The sequence below is a fragment of the Mugil cephalus genome, chromosome 3, assembly GCF_022458985.1.
Source record: "Mugil cephalus isolate CIBA_MC_2020 chromosome 3, CIBA_Mcephalus_1.1, whole genome shotgun sequence".
Taxonomy (NCBI): Eukaryota; Metazoa; Chordata; class Actinopteri; order Mugiliformes; family Mugilidae; genus Mugil; species Mugil cephalus.
The window spans coordinates 9,479,599-9,499,403 of NC_061772.1; the positions used below are offsets into that span (position 1 = coordinate 9,479,599).

At 41.1% G+C, this 19,805-nt stretch overlaps 1 protein-coding gene across 1 annotated transcript; it reads right to left on the reverse strand.

Moving 5' to 3' along the window:
* Positions 1–712: 712 nt before the first annotated feature.
* On the reverse strand, positions 713–19,420 carry syt9a (synaptotagmin IXa). The gene is made up of 7 exons (XM_047579743.1): positions 18,632–19,420; positions 11,390–11,885; positions 10,509–11,064; positions 4,816–4,936; positions 4,552–4,723; positions 4,254–4,383; positions 713–1,341 (listed from the first exon to the last, which is right to left on the reverse strand). The coding sequence occupies exons 1-7, from the start codon at positions 18,777–18,779 to the stop codon at positions 1,273–1,275; spliced, it is 1,692 nt and encodes a 563-aa protein (XP_047435699.1). The 5' UTR covers positions 18,780–19,420; the 3' UTR covers positions 713–1,272.
* Positions 19,421–19,805: the final 385 nt, after the last annotated feature.

The window sequence follows — 19,805 nt, forward strand, 5'->3', positions numbered from 1 at the left end:
TACAACAGCATTCATACGGTACTAGATGTAGCCTAAAGGTTCTGGTCTATGCATGTAATAATACATGAAAGGTATTTCTCTTCTGTTAGAAAAATTTATTGTAATTTCCATTCGCCACCATGCAGGGCCACCCATCTCTGCCAGAAGCAGAACTGTTAGAGAACAATAGGGACAGTAAAGAGAAGCGCTGGCTGTAAGCCGAGTAAGCAAATTAAATGAGAAAGGAGGAAGTGATTGGAGACTGGTAATTAGGTTTCAGCTCTTATTCGTACAGTGGGACAGAAAACTTCCTGGACATCGTTTATTGCTGGGCAGCAAGATAAAAAAATTATGAGCTATTTCTATCTGATCCATGTTCTAAAACCGAAAACACTGCTCACTGCAAGGGAAGCAGCAGCAAACATGTTTGGTGAAAATGTATTCTGTGTGTTTTGTTAAAAGTTAATTTCAAAACTGTGTTCAGGCTTTCAAAAACGCAGTATTTGTATGGACTGCTGCCATTCTAATACATTTATATACAGTAAAATACTGTAAATTAAATCTTTTTTCTTTCTTACATTGTAATTATTTTCAAAATCCCTTTTTGATTTTGAATGCAACATTGTATTGATTCACAGATTTTCTAGTTTAGTAATTTTTTGGTCTAGACTTTTATTTTATATTAAAAAAAACATCACACATTTAGACTGTAATGGACACAAAAATGGACACAGACATTTTATGGAATAATATTTATTTATAACATTCGACATATTTTACTTACAGATACTTTGTCTAGAAATTAACTGTCACTGCACACCGACTGACAGAACGACACATTGTATTCCAAAAATAGAAACTAACAAACGAGTAGAAGATATCCCACCAAACCATGATCTCATGCACCAATTCACCACCAAATGAGCAAACAGCATGGCAGTTCAACTGGTTGTAAGTACGCTGTGCAAATACAGACTCACATCATTAAAACAAGTAACAAGACCATGTAAAAAACAGTAACGACTTTAGAAACCCAGGAATAGCACAGACTTAAAATGTCTGCATACGCCTGTTGTTTTTTTCTCATGAAACATCATAGAAAAGAAAACCCTCTTTGCAGCGGTCATTCAACATGCAGCTGATCCAAGCGAGCGGACCTCAAGACAGTTTGTGTTTCTCTTTTCCATAGTCGTCTACAGATGCCTGCCGTTTTCTGTTTCCATCCGTGAGCAGCACTCCACGGTCCGGCTGCAGCTGGGTGATCGGTGCCCTCATATGAGATGTTGTTCAAGGCTACGGAGAAGGCGGCGTCTTCAGAGAATTACAGGATCCTCCCTGGCTACTACCTGTGGTCCCTTGGTACTGCAAAACAGAATAAAGCAAAGAAAATGTGAGAAAAAATAAATTATTTGTTTGATGTGCATGAAAAAAATTATCTTCTCTGTCACACTTTAAAACCCCTGCGCTTCCAAAACAAATGTGCTAACCACCTACAGTGTCGTGAATTGGGCACTAAAACAAACACTGACTGTCTGCCATTTCATTTTATTTTTATTTTTGGGAGGACAGTTTATTTATGCATTCACTCAATTTTATTGGAATAAACTGCACCGCTGTGACTGTTTGGTTTGCCAAGAAAAACTTTTGCAGAAAAAGTGGCTTACTTGGCACACAAAGGTATCAATAGATCTGCATTTTTGTGTTCAGTCGTCTTATGAGTAGTGTGGGGATGAAGAGCTGATGAGGACTGAAAAACTGAAATGAATTTAGAGCAATATATGTAGTTTCTTGAGACTCCAATGAAGACTTCAAAGTATTACATATGCTGTTAGCCCGGAAAGAAACACAGCAAACTGCCTTTTCAGTTTTCTTTGACACATTGCCTTAATGTGTTTTGCTGGCAGAGACCTTTGATGTGCTCACAGAAATGCAAAAGAAACACTTTCTTTAGAGTAAATACGCCGGTCAGAAATACCATCCTTTCAGCTTCTCTGGGTAACTTTCTATCTGTGTTCTCTGAATATTGGCTCAATAGGCGTCAGAATCTATAAACTTGCCTTTTCTAAAATTCCCAATTACTGTTTTTAACAAAATTTGAAATTTGAGCATTGTGTTTCTTTTATTTGCCACATTTTAGTTAATGGGACCAGTGGCTGTCTTTTTCAACCATGTGTCCCAGTGCACTTTTTAAGTCACTGACTCATTTAGATAAGTCTAATAATACTCTAGTAATTACCTTTATACAGTCCTTTGGTTGTTTGTTCTGCTTGGAAATGTGGTGTGATAAAGCTGACCAACGTACGAAAAGATAAAACAGCCCAAGACGAAAGGTCAGACTAGTGTAAAATGAAAAAAATATATTGCTGTGATAAGGTGAGGGCTAAAGGAATGTTTTGAAGAGTGCAGAGAGCTCAGAGAATTGAAAAGCAGATCAGAGCTTGATCTGTTTCTGCTTGATAGGTGAGGAACATTAGTTTTGCCATGTTTCAAATAATCAAGCCGTTTTGTTGCTGCAGTTTTATCCGTGTCTTTGATGCTTGGATGCAGGTTCTGGAAAATCATCTTGACTTTTCTACATGTTTTCAGCAGCAGCTGTAGTAGCAGTTTGCTAATCATCATTGGCAAAAAAGTGACATTATGCTTGGCATTGCACTTCCAGGAATCTGGGGGCTCCTAAGTCATTTTCAGGATTGGCTGATAAAAAAGACCTGAAGTTAGAGTCTAAGTCAAGGTTGCCTTGGTCGGAGAGAAAAGTGTAACTGATCCATGGTTCACCTCTTCAAACAGGTCAGGACATAGTGCAAAGCAATCACACTGCTCAACTGAAATTTCAGGTGGAATGTGCTCCGGATAACTGAAAGGATAACAGATCTGGCCCACTCTCAAAGGGTTGCTTCCTATAGATGTGAGCCAATATTTGGACTAATCGTCTATTTGGACACTATCCAGACATGACATATTGTGCCTGAAGCAGACATTTCCACACTAGACTTGGTTCACAGACAACAGAGATGGACACACTGCTCTGCTACTTAATCTGACTAATGTTAGCTGTCACAAAAAGAACAAACTAAATATTCTGGTGGTATACTGGAGGTTATTTTATTCAAAGTTTTCTTCCCCATAGGTAAGGCTAGACCTGCAGCACTCGGTTAGCTATTCAGCAGCTGCTTCAATCACGTGATTTCTTTTGTGTTCTTGTGCCTTTTCTTTCTTTTTTCAGTACTCCAGTGACTGAGAGTCCATCACGGCATATGACGAGCTTAAGTGTGCAGAGTTGTGTCAGGTGGGAGCCCTCTAGCAAAGTCTCCTACTCTTGTTGAAAACAAATGGCCACTGCTGAAGTTTGAAGTGTGTAGGTCCTCAGGGGCCCCTTCTGGCCCAGGGCCCCAGGCAGTTTCCTGCCGTGCTTATTGGCAACCTGTAGCTTTGTGTATAGGTACTAGTGCCAAGTGCCAAGATAACCAGAATCTCAAAACTGCTATCGTTCCTCTCAAAGATTCTTGTCAAAGATTTATATTTTGCCAGAAGATCTGATCTGTTCCAGAGGAGTTTACGTTTAATCCATCAGATCCAAGTATGCCAGATAAAACAGCCTCTCCCTCTGTGGACTTTTTTGATCTTTTAGAACGATTGTCTTTTCACTGTGGATTATTGAATCAGATGTATAATGTCTTTGAGCTTTCCGGACTTCTTCAGGCTTCTATCTAACAGCACATCCTGCAGTTATTGGTTTACTTTCTGCTTGGATGTTCTATTACTGCTGACCAAAATCTTTTCACAAGCTCGTTGTAACACCACACTGCAGTTATCAGTGACTACAAATGAGCTCAGTGGAGAGTGATAATCTCAGTCTCACTTACGCTTACTACGGTTATTCTTCCAACCTTCTTCCAGCCAACACTCAAATCTTTTGTGTTGCTCATGCTTATTTTTGATTGTCTAAAACCAGTTCATTTGCATGTCATAATTTACTTTTCCCTTCAGATTCGGTTGGTGTAATTATTCTCAAATCATTGCTGCTATAATACTGTGTATTCGATTTAATTTCTTTTACTACGTACCCTTAATCATACAACCTACAGCAGCGACTGACCTCAAAGCTTTGTCTTATCTAGTGTTAGATTTAATCTGTTTCTCTCTCAAACTTTTGTTGTAGTTGTTTAGTTGCAGTTGTTTTGACGGTGGTGGTTGCATATGTTCATGTTCAAACCATGGTCTGTCTCCCATGCATGAAAACACATGTCACACCCATCACAGCAGAGTCATCTAACCTCAACGAGAGGATGCCAGTGGGCAACAGGTTTTCGGGGATATGTGAGCATTTCACTCCAGTGATCACGGCCGAGACTGTCCGCATCATTGCCAACTCGACACACTCCGATGACCTCATTATGGCCTACTCTGTGGACACAGGAGGCAGAGACAGAAAAAGACTTGATCGTGGCCTGCACTGCATTCCAAAAATAATGATGGATTACGTATTAAGAATGGGAAGAAAAAAACTAGATCTGTGTACTGAGATGGATCTTCACAAATAGATGCAAATTATTATTAAATAAAGTTTCTAACCGGTCATAGTCCATCACCGCAATCAAAAGGCTGATCTGCTCTATGTTTTCGGGTGGTACATCAAAGACAATGGCCTCGTTATAAATTGGATTCAGAGTGTTCCTCTTGGTTGATGTCTTCCTCTTCTTCAGTCTGCGGCCGTCACACATCAGTGAAACCTTCACATATGGATCTAAACAAATGGGAGAAACAAGAAGATTAGGCATTTACATTACGAATACTAACGGAAGCTCTTTCTTTTAGACAGAGTCAGATTTTAATTACCAGATGCGCCAGTGATATCCATGGCCTTGAGATTGCGAGCCTTTATCATTGTAATAGTCAATCTGCCAGCAGTGGGCAAGTAACAGAGTGAAAACATCAGGTCCCCAAGGTCCACGTTATCCTAGAAGACAACATAAATGCATTTGCTCAAAAATAATCAGTTAGGCTAATTTTCACTCTCTCACACAAGCCAAAGGTAAAGACTAATAGGACGGCCATTAGATATTTATTCACAGCGTTGAAATGGGTTTCAACCAAGCAATACTGGCCTCTGTCACACTGCTCTGATTAAAGCTGCCCATATTATAGCCGACACAGAGACTTCTGTTCAGCTGCAGAGAGGCAGTGGCGGTACTTATCACTTGCGCTTAAAATAACTCAACCGAAGAAGTGAGAACCTGGAAAGCACACAAATGTGTGTGGTGAAGACGACAACTCCTACAGCAGAGTCTCTTGCTGATCGACTGATATGTTGGGAAGATTGTGCTGCTATTTCAAATCAGGAGCCATCTCCAACATTGAGTGTCGTCTTTTAAAAGGAGAAGCTCAGTGACTTTCCCTAAACTTGAGGGATCTGTAACAAATCTTTTTTTTTTCACCAACATACCAATGGACCAAATATGACAAAATACTAATGGATTATTGCCAGTATGTGTACAGTACATCAACACCATATAACCGTGTGACCTAGTGGTTATAAAAGTGAACTCGGTCCTCTAAGGGTAATTGGTGGTTTGAATCCCCTCTCAACAGGAGTGCCCAAAAGCAAGGCCCACCTTGTGATTTCCCTTTTCTATGTTTGCTCATATTTATTTCTGGATGTGCTTGTCTAATTTTACTAACTATTTCAAATTGCGCTGTTTTCATTCTATATTTTCATCTCCTAGTCTGTCCTGGTTTCCTTTTCTATTTCCCTTTTTTGGAGTTTCCGTTGTCATTTATTGGAACTTTTCCACAGCAGCGTTTTATGCGACTACCCCAAGGTAGTTTTGATTGAAGGCATGTCTTTCCTCCTCCTCCCTCCATCTGTGTCCTGCATTTGGGTCAGAAAAGGCTTGAAAAAGTTAATTTTCTCCTGATCGCTCAGTCTGAAATGTCGTTTGAAGATATGTAGCTTGTGAAAAGGAGTTGGTATTTAGTTTGGTGATTACAGGGCAAGCAAATAGGTCTGAACTTGTGCCCACGTTCATTTCTTTCCACTGGAATGAGCAGGCTCAGGACCTGCTGCTAGTCACCCAAGGGAGCAGGGCAGTGACAGAACCCAATTTGCGCAGATGCAGGAAACAGCTTGTTTCAGAGAGAGACTGAACTCAGGGGCTAAATAAAAGGCCAACATAAGATGAATGAAGATTTTTGGAGCTTTGAATAATGCTAGTGGAGTCCCAGAATGAAAATATAGAGTTGAAAATGAGCATTAGTCTATTTATGATTTCTCTTCCTAAATCAACCCATACCTTAAAGTGGGTTTTTTCTGTGTTCAGCAAGATATAGTAGGAGACTTTTTTAATTTGCATGATGGATTAACAATGACAACTCATCCAGAAAATTTTATTCTCCATCCGAGAATGATCCTATGGGCTTTACATCTGCTTCATGCTCCATAGTCTTTGTACACAGTTGAGATACATGGGAGATGGGAAGAGAGAGATTAGTGGCGTATTTCACTGGCTCCATTATAATCCCCTGTTAACGCGAAAAATAGCAGAAATTTTGTGATAGCAATGCTGTATCCACCCTTTCACAATGGAGGCATACTCTGCTTTTTGCGTGTCTAACAAAATGAGAAATAGAATCCAAGAAACCAAAAAAACAAGCCTCATCTAACTGGAATACATCACAGAGCTTTTGGTTTCCGCTGCCAGTGTCATCTTCAAAATCTGGATGAATGAGATGCACATTCTTCCATTAATCTGCAATCTGCTTCTGTTGTAGAGCTAAACAAGCCAAATCTGGCAATGAAATCAATAATATTATTTGCCCCACTGGCAACGACTTAATGATTATCCTGCCTTTTCTATCAAATTAACTCAGTAACTCCGTACAATGATTATGACAAACGGACTCTGCTGCAGGTACAAAATGTCCTACCTCCGTGCTGGTGTTGTGCAAAGGTAATTAGCTTGTTTCTGAAGATATACTGTACGTGTGGAGCATGTGTGCAAGTGCAAGACTGTGTGTGTGTGTGTGTGTGTGTGTGTGTGTATGTGGTGTGTGTGTGTGTGGTGTGTGTGTGCATGCGCCGCATAGTGTGAAACTGATAAAAAGCTGAAGTGTGTGATAATAAAGAAACCCTAATAGTGTGAATCACTGGTTTCCCTCAACCACCTGTCAGATACTATTCTCTTCTAACTGGCTAACACTGATTAACTATCAATAGCAAAGGGCGTACACGTCAATAAATGTCATCACTCAACCACAATGCAGATGGAAGCTGAGAGTTTATTAAAAAAAAAAAAATCGATGCGTTTGTCGCTATTCTCCTAAAGACTCTTTTGGGGTGAGCCGACAGAACAAACGTCTCCCACTTGTTCCTCTATTTCTTTTAAGCCCAGATCAGCAACCTTAAAGTGAGTAAATGATATTTCATATTTTTAAATTTTTGGATTAATTCCTTTGACTCCAGCTTAGTTGTGTCCAGTGATTAGTTTCTCTGCCTTTTTGAGCACAAGATTGTGAGTCCATCAAACCACTCTCACATTTTAAATTACATACAGTATAGTATACTTTGCTTCATGTACACACATGTTCAAGTATACTTCTTATTTTTGTCACTTACAATCAAAAACCCATTTATAGATCTTGAAAGTGGGACACAGGTGCAGGCTTTGTGGGGGCCAGACTGGGTTGTGATGAATATACTTTGTACTGTGTAAAGGTCCGAGACTGCTGTCTTTTGGAGTGACCCGCACAACTTTTGGGTTTCAAAGTCACAGGCCACACAAATATAGCAGCTGTGTCACACCGTGTGAGTGTGAGAGAGATGGAGAGAAAGATGGAGAGTCAGTTAGTAAGACAGACAATTAGAGAGTGACAGACAGATTGAAATAGAAAAGCAGAATGATTCAGTATTTGTTCTGTCAGTATTTTTAGAGGCCATGTGTAGGAAGCTGTTAATGGTCTTTAACACAACATGTGAGACTTCAATCATTGGATGGTATCAGCAGCCTACAAATTAGATCGGCACGCACCATGCCACAAATCCCCCTGTGTCAAAGACTTTTGCAGTTTCTAATTATTGCATCACCCAGCTTGGGTCAGTTCCCGTGGGTCTGTTAATACTCAATTCCCTAGGTGTCTAAACTAGTTATCCCTAAAACTTTTCAGATTTATAAGGGATACCTTTAATACCAGATCGTTGCAAGGTTTAGTGGATATCTGGTATCAAGTTTTACCTATCCTCACAACCCAAACTTGAGTTTCACAATCCTTAAATCACATCAAAATACGGAGGGATAACTCAGGTTGTCATGTAGTACATGCCTCCATGGGGTATCATTTAAACGTATTCAGTTTTCACAGCCTGACTGATTGCCACATTCACACTGTGATTGAGGCTGATGTTTTGCACTGTAATTTGCTCTTTTCTTAGTCTGTCATCAGTTTTATTTTATATAAAAAATAATATGCACTGCTCAGTATACACAAGCTCATTTAGGCAAAACTGTTTTTGTTTTTCAATTCTAGGGGAATAATAAACAGGAACTATAAAAACATGTATTATAGCAGATGACTACATCTGTTGTAAAGAAAGATTTGCATCCAGCATTCACAAAAAGATTTATATATAAAGTAAAAACGCATTTGGGCTTATTCTTCATAAATGTATACATGTGACTGTTTTTTGTTTGTTTGTTTGTTTGTTTGTGTGTCTTTTTTTTGTCTTTCTAAATGATTCCAACTCACATTTGTAGTTTGGTTATATTTTGCCTGGGTTGACAGGTGAAGGAGTTAACCATTCAGGTAACCAAGGGACAAGTCATAGTAAATTAAAAAGGCATCAGTGCAGATATTTGCTAATGTTGTGAGGAACAAAGCTACAGGAGACAGGATGCTGCTCTCTGTACCGTCAAGGGCGAAGTCAAGGGTGATATATTTGTGTTATTGCGGTTCAGTAAAATAGTATAAATAATAACAGGACAACAAACCAAAAGTCAAGTGAAATAAACTGAAACCAAATGCTGCATCTCAGTCCAACTGATTTTGGAGGGGAAAACTCAAACTGTCCATCGTACATGTCCTTTGAACTTTGCAAACAGACTGACTTTCTGTTGTTCCTACTGGGTTGTTTGACCTGTTGTTTCCAGCAGCTACCTTAACTTGTAAATTAAATGTCATCTCATCATCTACTACCACTTATTCTCACTAGGGTCGCGGGAGTTGCTGGAACCTATCCCAGCTGTCACCGGCCGAGAGCTGGGGTACCCCCTGGACAGGTCGCCAGCCTATACCCAGAGAAAAGCCACACAGACACAGGTAGAACATGCAGACTCCACCCAGAAAGGCCTTGTGTATTGAGTTCCCTTGAATGAAATAAGCTGTTTGCTGCAGTCAGTGGCGCAGAGTCATATTAATTCTGCTTATGCATGCCATGAAGGATGGGATCATCTTCATGTTACAGCTTGTTAAGGTCACACAATGAGATACATGCAAGTAAAACAATCACTGGAAGCACATAGCCATAAATATCTATGGATATAGCAGATAGCACAAAATATTTGTCAGATAGACGATATTCCAGCTGCACATTGGATCACTAATGGGGCGCAGCTGAAAACACCCTAATGAACTCTGTGGACAGTGAGAGCAAGATGACTAATAACACACAAGTGGCACAGGAGACCACGTACCAAAGTGTGGCCTCTACTCTGAGCTGAAGTCAATTTTTACACCTCTCTCTCTCTCCCTCACTTATCCTCACGCAAACACACACACTTATTCTCACACTTGTCAGCCAGACTTGTCAAGACACCCACAGTCCCAAAAATGTCCTCACTTTGCAATGGTGCCCTAACCTACATAGGTTTTCTCACACAAATTGGTTCCTATAAACAGATGTCCAAACGCACAGACACTGTCAATAAAATAACATTGCTCTGGGTCTTTCATCTTGTCGACCTTAAGAAGTCTCACAGGATTTAATTTACTTATGTTCAGAGGGTGGTTCTGGCAGAGCGCACTGAATTTAGATAAGTACGGGGATATTCAGTAAATGTGTTTACTAATGAAACGTCTCTGTCCTTCACAGTGTCATCCATATGTAACATGTAAGGCAACACTGACTGCCGGAAAAGGAAAGAACTATCCAACATGTATGCTCTGCAAACAATGAAAAGGCAATAAACCAAAGGCACAGTGGTTATTTTACAATACATGCTTCAGAGATGTATTGTGTGGTACATAATTAGTAAAATACTGCATGAAGGTCACAGTGTCAGATTTCTTGATCATCTTTTTCAAATGGAGAAGTGAAGAGACCATTAATCCTTTAGTTATTTATTTGGACCGGATAGCTCTGAGTGTTTGAAAAAGTATTTTTTATATATGTATTTTATACTGTCAGTAAGACAGATTTGATCTGAATATACACACTTAAAATGCTTCTCGCCTTTTGTGCTAACAATTAAATGTTAAATACTATACCTAGGAATATCTAAATGAACGTGACGTGACTTTGAAGAGAAGTGCTGACTCACCGAGGAGACATACTGGATCTCCCTGCAGAGTTTTGTCTCCCTGGGAAAGTCTGCCAGATCCAGGAAGTTGTCCACCACCACTTGACCTATGATATCATGGCGGGAAAAGCGGTCGAAGTCGTAGACACTGAAGTGCAGCTTGCGTGTGGGAAGCTCAGAGTATGCCACAGGAAACAGGAAGACCTCATCAAACACAGGGTTCAGCGTTTTACGATGCACCTTGGTCTGGTGCTTGGTCTTACGATCAGGCAGCAGGTAGATCTTAACATAAGGGTCAGAGGTACCAGAGAAATCCTTGGCTGGGAGGTCCTCCGCTTTATGTAGCTTAACTATCAACTGTTCCTGGTCGCAGTCAAATCTGAGGATGAAGTGGAGGCGCCCACAGCCCCCACCTCTGCGACTGCCTTCATCTCCCTCAAGGGAGCGCTGCTTGTAGAGCTCAGGTTTGAGGCGACCAAGCCCCAGGCCCATACCAGTGAGGGAGTCCTGCCTTTGGAACTGGGCCACATTGAAGTCTGGGTTAGAGAGGTTCATATGTCTGCGAATTGACCCTTGTCTGTGGGCAGAGGAAATCGACAACAAACATCGTACAACATTGGTATCATAAAGAAATGCTGGAATGTCAAAATTAACTGCACAATGAATAATTTTGCATATCATAATTTATGTATGTCTAGTGCCAACTTTGCTTGTTAGTTTTGGATGATTTATTGGTCACAATATTTCCCAACCCTAATTTCATACTGCAGTTGTAATGCTCAAATTAAGAACCCAACACTCTGAAACATAACAGTGCACGTAACAGTTGGCAATAAACAAAAGGGTGTTTCTTATTAGTATTTCTGATGAGGCAAAGAAACCAACAAAGATTTTATACTGACCCAATTTCAGACATTGATCTACCAGAAGGCGGGGGTTCAGTGGTTTGTCTCTGCATACGAGGGGTAGTGTGAACCCCGTTTTCCCGGCTTTTACTCTGGGCGTCCAGCGGGATGTCTGGAGACGTGTGACTGATCTTCATAGCTGCCTCAGGTGTGGCCAAGACCACAGGAGGGGGTGACACAGGAGTCATAGGAGCCTCCACAGACACAACAGATGCCACAGGAGTTGGCTCTCTGGCTATGGAACAGTGCGAAGACTCACGGCGGTTGTGCAACGGGGGGTCCACAGCCGTGTATACTGGCTGTCTGGGTGCAGGTTGTGAGGGCAAAGGGCTCATGGTGGGGTTGAGGTGCCCATGGGGCTCCTTGGTGGTGGGGGAGAGCCCACGCTCTCGCCATGGTATCCAGCAGAGCTTCCAGGAGACAAAGAGGGAGACCCCAAACAGGGCCAAGCCACAGGCAGTTACCACCAGTGACAACAGACTCACTGATATATCTGTGAAGGGGACGAGAGAGAAGGAAAATCAACATCTGAACTGAGTTTGGTTTCTGCAATAAAGCCTTTAGCACCACCAGCAAGTACAAATGTTCTGTCTATCTATCGTATCTATATTCTATATATAAGTAATAGCTTTTTCAAAAATATCACCCACATTGTTAATATGCTAACATAAGTAAGTGATACGAAAGACAACAGATTTTCACTCACTTGAGGAATAATCTGGGGGCTCTGTTGGATTTTGCCACTTTCTTTTATTCTACATTATTATAAATTACAGTAAACAAGGTTAATTACATTAATTGTATTTAATAAAAACTTGAGCCTCTTATCTTCTCTGCCAAGGGGAGTGTTGAAATGTTAATTTCTGTGCAGAAGAGGAGGGGTGGCTGTAGCAATAGTCTTGTTTTTTTTTAGCAATAGTTTAAAGTGTTCACACCAGTTTTAGAAAAAGGTGGGTGCTATAACCTGTCTAAAATGAGTCTATGGTCATGAAAGGGGAAGCTTGCAGCAACAAGACTGACAGGTAGAAACAGATTCGGGTTTTCCAATTCTAAGAATTTAAATATTTATATATTTAGGCATTTTGTAGTACCTACTCTGAGCCACAAAGTCCTATGCAGCGGTTTAACCAGTCATGCACATCATCAGTGTTAGCGTACCAATGTACTTGTGGGCAACTGCAGAAGCAGTGGCTGTGGGAGGATAAACCTTTTACATTTATATAGCTCCTTCCATAGACCTTATACAGACCTTAGACTGTCAAGTAATAGTTTATACCAGTTTCAAAGCATGACTCTGGAGTGCATTTGTTTACACCAGTGCAGGGTGTGCGAGTCACCATGGAAAGGGAGATGAAGTGTGAAGAGCAGAGTCATCGAGGGCTTTCTGAATCATCTCTGCTCTCAAAAAGCGAGTGACTTTTCACCAACACATTCTCTTTTGAATGGTAAGTCACTGAAACGACTGCAGAACAATAGTGCTGCGGCCAAGGCAGTGACTCTGTCCAATAAATGTTAGCAGTTGTTTTACTTCCTCACTGTTTTGGATGCGATTGACCACACTGCCTATTGTGTAAAAAGATAAAAAACAACTAATTAAAACCTACTATGTAAAAATGTATTGAAGAAGATAGCCCTATGCTTTGCCTCAGTCTGGGTTTGCACTTTTGATGATGGAAATGTGTTTCAGGTTAATTAGACTAAGCGAGGTGAAACTCTGTGTCCCTGTATAAATTATCAGATGACTAAAATCCATGTGAAAAGAACTGTTAATACTAATCACAGACATATACATAAGAGTATTAGGCCCACCTATGAGAAAAAAAAAATGAGATGATGTAGCTTTTTTTTTTTTCATCATGCACTTTTGACATGTTGAAATATCGAGAGTAAAGTTGAAATACGATGTTAGTGTTTGAGCTCATGAGTGTAGTTCTCAGTATTAGGACTTTGAAGAGACTGTTCCAAAGGATAAACCACACAAGCCTGGAAGAGGTAGCAGGTAATAGCGGCAAATAAAAATAAATAAATACGTAGCGGTGCTAATACTCTTCCGCAGTCCAAAGTATAGTTTCACTACTTCATCTAACTGCCTCCAGGGCATTTAGTAGAAGCAGTCACTTGAGATGGTAGTTGTATACATATACTTTTACTACATTATACATTATATTATGACGTTATATTGAGATTTTTTTCATGATGTATTTCGACTTCATTCTTGACTTTTTGACTTTTTCCTCAAAGGAAAAAATATCTACCTCCTCCCATTTTTTTCCTCATGGGAGGCCTTAATTTAATATTCTTCTGTAGACTTGGAACTTGCCAAATTGTCTTTTATTTAAGTTTGGATTGCTGAGACTGAGGAAATGTGTCATTTTCTGTAGTGAACTTGTGAAATGTCGTAAGTTCATAGTCTGAGTTAGTCTCATGATATGAATTATAGTTTAAATGAAAGTATAAAGCAGATAAAACAATGTCAGCGGTCATGACCAGTGATTTGCACCTTAAATGACCTTTGTCTCTGCACAATGATCTAGTATCAGGGGTTTACAATAAAAAAAAAAAATAAATAAATAAAAAAAAATCATTCTCTGAACAGGATTTGCTGCTTCTTAATCAGCATTAAAATTAATTAAAAGTACACAAATCAAAGTCCTATGTAGTGTGGCTTGGTGTAAGAATTGCATAGGGATGTTTCTGAGTTTGGAACAGCTACTGTTTAATAGCTGTACAGCTATCGGGCCTCCTGTGGTCGTCATAAGTAAAATCTCCTATCAGGTGGTTGGGCTCATCATCCTAGTGGAAATCGGTAGACAAGCTTAGCGCAGATGGGGGAGGATTACCTAACATGTGCTTGATGTTTCAAAGGGCCTCTTTAAACACAAACCATGCTATATTTCTAAAGCTAACCATATAATGTTGGTCGCTAACCAAATAGCAAATTGAAAGCTTTCCAACAAAGGGATTAATAAATCAGTCACGTGAAAACGTAACAACCATGTATGTCATATTGGGGATTTATGTACAGTATTCATGTACAGCATGAAGAAATGTTGCATTGTCCACCAGTTAAACAACACCTTTAGTCTCTCATGTGACAAAAGGAAGTTGTGATATTTCTGAAATGGATTCTGCAGCTCCAAACGTACAACCCAACGATGGGTGGCAGTAGCTCAAGTGGTAGAGCATTATTATTATTATTATTATTATTGAACAACAGTCTTCAATTCACCTATGATGGTCATTAGTCATTTTAAATGTGTGCAGGCAGAATGCCCACAAATAATTCAACCTAAATTCAGTCAGGTCAAGCTAAATATATCAATCCTTATCGCCAACTATTCAGTATAAACTGGGCTGCCAACGCTCAGACAGATAATCTGTAAGCCGCCCCGCTGCCGTGTCCCCTGGTTTTCAGCTGACAGCCACTGTACAATTGGTTCATTGTCAGCTGGCTGTTAGCTGAATGCTTTGAGCCTCGAGGCAGATGTCGTCGTAGACACTCACTCCGATCCAGCCACCAGGCATGCACCCCAATCACCAGCTCTCTATATTAGTCTACAGCGGTATGTTTCCCCAACACCCCAACCAGCTGTCCAGTCCCCACCCTCTAAAGCAACCTCTGCCTGTTTCATCCCTCATTCAACCCACTACAGCAATTGCACTGGTCTTGAGACTTGAGACTTTAAGGCGTCCACTGCCTTTCTGGCACAAGCCAGGACTGACAACAACTCCTGCAGCAGATTGTTACTGTGTGTAGTTAAAAGTAACAGGTAATGCAATATTACAACATGACTTACACCATGTATGTATTCATGATATGTGTATATATCATAATTCTTTGACCTAGTGTATCTTCAGCTCTTCAGCAGCCCCTTCCTCCTGTCCAGTTCCTCGACTGCCCATCTGAATTCACCAACACTGTCAAACTCCTGCGCTTTTGCCTGCTCAGTGGAGTCCCTTTTCTCAGTAACCCCACCGGAGGTCTCCCATGTCTCACGTGTTCAGTTCACAGACCGTCCATCATAAGAAGTCCTGCTTCACCACAGTTCAATCCCTAGTCTGTCAGCGTTATCTGCTGCTCTACCCACCGGAGCTTTCCTGCTCTACTGCTCTCCAGCGTCTAGGCCACTCATCTCTTTGCTCCCCTGAGCTTTGATTCCTGCTGCATGACTCCTAAATCAACCAGCTAACCTGCTCTCCATTGTCTATATTTTGTGCACCACAAAGCTCTGCGTGCCATTGTTCGCCTGATACAGATGTGATGAACATTTTCAATCTTTGTCGTGAATCGTCTTTTTGAAGAGCTCAAGCGACTGCACAGTTTTTTTTTTTTTTTTTAATACCATCAGTCTGCTGTATCCACCTGACCATGTCTATTTTTGGCCATACCTCTTTCTGTGCGAGGGCAGCAATACAGTTCATGTGCTGACTGCAACTGGCCATTAGTTTCCTGTAGCGATAAAGCAAGTGATTTGTTTTTTTTGTCTGTTCATGTGCGTTCACACAACCTGGATCGAGATTTGTTTGGAGTAATTAGTGTAAAGTCTGTATAAGTGCTTTAATCATAGCATGTTTGTTTTCGTTTTTATATTGCCAGCTATCCTGTCATTGTTTAGCACTGTGGGGAAAAAATGACTTCGAATTAAATGTATGCGGCTGTGGTTAACAGTAATGTCATAGTCATAATGAGCATCACATCAAGTAGATGTTCCCCTCAGAACAGACAATGTACACAGATAATAACGTGAGCTGACAAACTTGCCTATTTTCCATGACTTAATTGGTGAAAGTCTTGGATGATCAGGTGGAACATCAAGTGGCTTGTTAATGTAGTATATATTTTAGACTTAGACCGTTATCGTCACTGGCAGCATAATCCATGTATAAATGAATCTGTGGTGCAGTAACAGTGCATGTAGTGAGATGCAGTGTCTAAAAATAGATTCATGGCTGTCAGACAGTGAAACTAAATTCATGCCAGGGTAACTTTTATCTCGGCGTTATTTCGTTTTAAAACAACACTCTAATCCCATCCCAGCTGACAGAAGTATAGTTCAGGGATAAGAAGGCATTATTGTTGATCCTTGATGAACTGAATTGAGACTAAGAGCTCTACTACACATCTGAAGTATCGCTAACATTTAAAACTTTGACATTTTCAAAGGCCACTGGATCAAAGTAAACAAGACAAGACTTCGCACCGACATCTAAAGGCTTCTTTTGTCACAGCAAATGTGAAAATACTTGCTAGGCCAAAAACACTTTTGTATTTCTTACCATGGGCTATGGGAAAGGCAACTCAACATCCAAATCCCACAGGACTGTCTAATACAGGACTGGTTCTGTGTGTGGGAGCTGTCACAGGGCCTCAGACCAACTGTCCTTTCTGCACCGTGAGATTCTGTGACTACCCGAGTACGTGTGATTTGGGAGAATATTGTGGAAACATTGAGGGACTTGCCATCTGAGGACACTGAGCCCACAGCCGGTTTGGCAGGCAGCCCGGGTGCTGCCTGGTGGAGGAGAATCTATAGACATCTGGAGGGATTCAGACACTGCATCGCAACAATGAGGTTGGACCGATTTTAGAGCGCAGGACCTTTAGAGGTGCAAAAGTGTAGGAGGAAAACAAGTGCTGAGAAAGAAATGTATGCAAGTTCTGCATCTGAGTCATGTTATTTGCTTAAGATACCTCTTTGTGTTTAATAATACAGCAACAGTTGCAAATAGCAGCAGCTTGGAGACTTGGGAACCAGTAGTAAATGTAATTAAATCTGCCTGCCAGTACCTCTAAACCCTCTGATCAATTAAGATTTGTTTAAACTTATGTGCAAAATGAGAAGAATGAGAAGACACAAAATGAGAAGTTGTGGTTTTGTGAGAAGTTATAGATTGGATGTATCAGGTACATCTTAGAAAAGTGTAGTTTCTCTTACCCCAGTGTGCTGTCTCTGTGCTGAGCTAAGCTAATTGGCAGCTGCCTTCAGCTGGACAGATATGAGAGAGTGGTATTGATCTTCTCATTTTACTCTGAGATATTAATTATTGATCTCTCTGATCAGCTTTCCTCTACTGACTGTATAGCCATAGCCATAGTCTCTACTGTATGGTTATGCACGGTTAACGGTAAGGGATAAGGGGCTGTGTCAGCAAGATGTTTTACAGTATGTCCAAACACACGGTGGTCATTAGCAGCATTCTGAGGAGAACCACTGATGCCCCCAGTGAACCCTGAACTCTATGTCAGAGGGAGCATTGCACATGCTCTAATTTGCTTCCTTCGTCATCCTGTTGCCTCTATAATGGGTGATACAATCCAATTCTGGCAGCTGACTCTTACAATTACACTTTTTAAATTGTGAATTATGAAATACATCAGGCTAAATGATGAATGGGGGTGGATGATAGAACTCGCACCTTGGGCAATATTCAGAGGAAAATGACAGGGATGCAGAGAGTGAGGGAGGGGCGAGAGCGGGGATTCATAGTGGCTTTCATGTGTTGAATTATCATTAATAATAATGGAAGCACAATGAATGGAGCAGGTAGGCTACGTGGAGGATTGCAGGGGCTGCGCTTTCTCGCTCCTCCTAATTAGGCAGCCTTCATAGCCGTTTTTTGCTCTCTGCGCACACGCGCACTCATTTACGCAAATCATTTGGTTGAAGCTGGTTAGTCTAGGCGTTGGTAAGATGAAACAGGACCCTGTGGTCACGTTAATTCTTCTCGTGTGGCTTTGGTTTGCAAAAAAAATAAATAAATAAATTAAAAAAAAGAGAGAGAGCCACATGCTTCGCGTTGGCCACGTGATTTAGGTAAGCCAAGGAATTAAATCTTTAGTAAACTTTCCAAGAAGTAGGTTTCGCGAAAGTGTGACACGATATAGTAACCGCCCCAGCTCCGATACAAGCGCAGCTCATCCAAGGAAGAATATATCCCATGTTATCTGATGAGTGCTTTTCTGTGACCACACGATGTCACGGTCGGCGTCTGTGCACATGCCAAGTGTAGACTGCACTATGTCAGACTTAAGTGTAGATTTGGGAAAAAGAGACAAATTAGAGGGATCATTTTCCAGTTAATTATAGTAAGGAAGGTCCAATTTCTAAACTAAGTGTTTTAGTCGTGAAGCACTCTTCACAATGCTTGGGCCACCTATTGTGTTTTAGGTGAAGGAGGAAAAAACTCACATCGTGGACACTTCAGTTCGATGAATCAAGCCTGCAATTGGTGCCTCACCTGAATCCGTGTAGCGTGGCCTGGCGAGGTCTCGGAAGTAGTAGATAAAATCCAGACAGTTTTCGTTTTGCACTTCCCCCTTCGAACAAAGATCGGACAGGAGTTCAAGAGCCTTTTGACAAATCTCGTCATCTCTGTCTCCAGGCATTTCCCACCAGCATCCTTATAAATGGAGGGTCTCTTGGGCACCACCACCACACCACTCCGCCTGCCTGACAGTCACCTATTCCACGCTGCTCAGCACGGCTTTTGGAGTCAACCACTCATCCGGCGTCACGCCTTCCCACACGACGGAATCGATGTTAAAAGAAAGAGAGAGAGAGGGAGAAAGGAGCCAGCCCCACAAATACAAGCGATCCACAAAGAATAAAGATCTGTCTCACACGAGGAGCAAAATTAAAAAGAGTTTTAATGCTGCATTCAGTGTACCGATCCTCTCACTCCTCTGCTCTGGTTGAAACCCACCGGTTGAATCCACGCACCGCCTCTGCGGCGCCGTGCGCTGTCCAACGTGCTGAAACGTGTGCGCGGACTACGATTAGTCTTTGCAGCAGGCGGTCCCGTTGTGCGTGATCAGATGTCTTACGGTCTTCAAGCGATGCCGGGAAAGTTGAGCAGCACTTAAGGAGGAAATAAGGAAATAGCTTTTTTTTTTTTTTTAATACATTCACATGGCCAGCCGGGGAATGACATGTCAATTTTCACTTTATAATGCACTCAGATAATGTTCCATAGATTTTGTCAGAAGCGCACCTGTCACAACCGAGGGCAGTTATTTTTCAGGAGGGATTTCATGTCTCGGTCCTGGCAACAGAACTTCGGCACTGACATCCATGATTTGTTTCCCCATAGACTGATGTAATTAGATATTACAGCACGCTCAGGGAAGCAATGTGTTTATTCATTTCCTGTCTATATTTCTTTATTATCATTAATCGTTTCTGCATTACTTAGAACATTATTAGAATGAACAGCCCCATGCACGTGCCTGGGACCATTATGTCGATGTTTGTATGAGTTTATTGTTGTGCTGTCACTCCTACTGTGTTCGCCTAACAAAACAGAAAGTAGTCTTTATGATTGACAAGCTCACGGATTGTAAAGACTCTATCGCTGAATCATTGACCTATCAAAAGTTAAACTAGGCAGTCCGTGGCAAATGTCAAACAAAGAA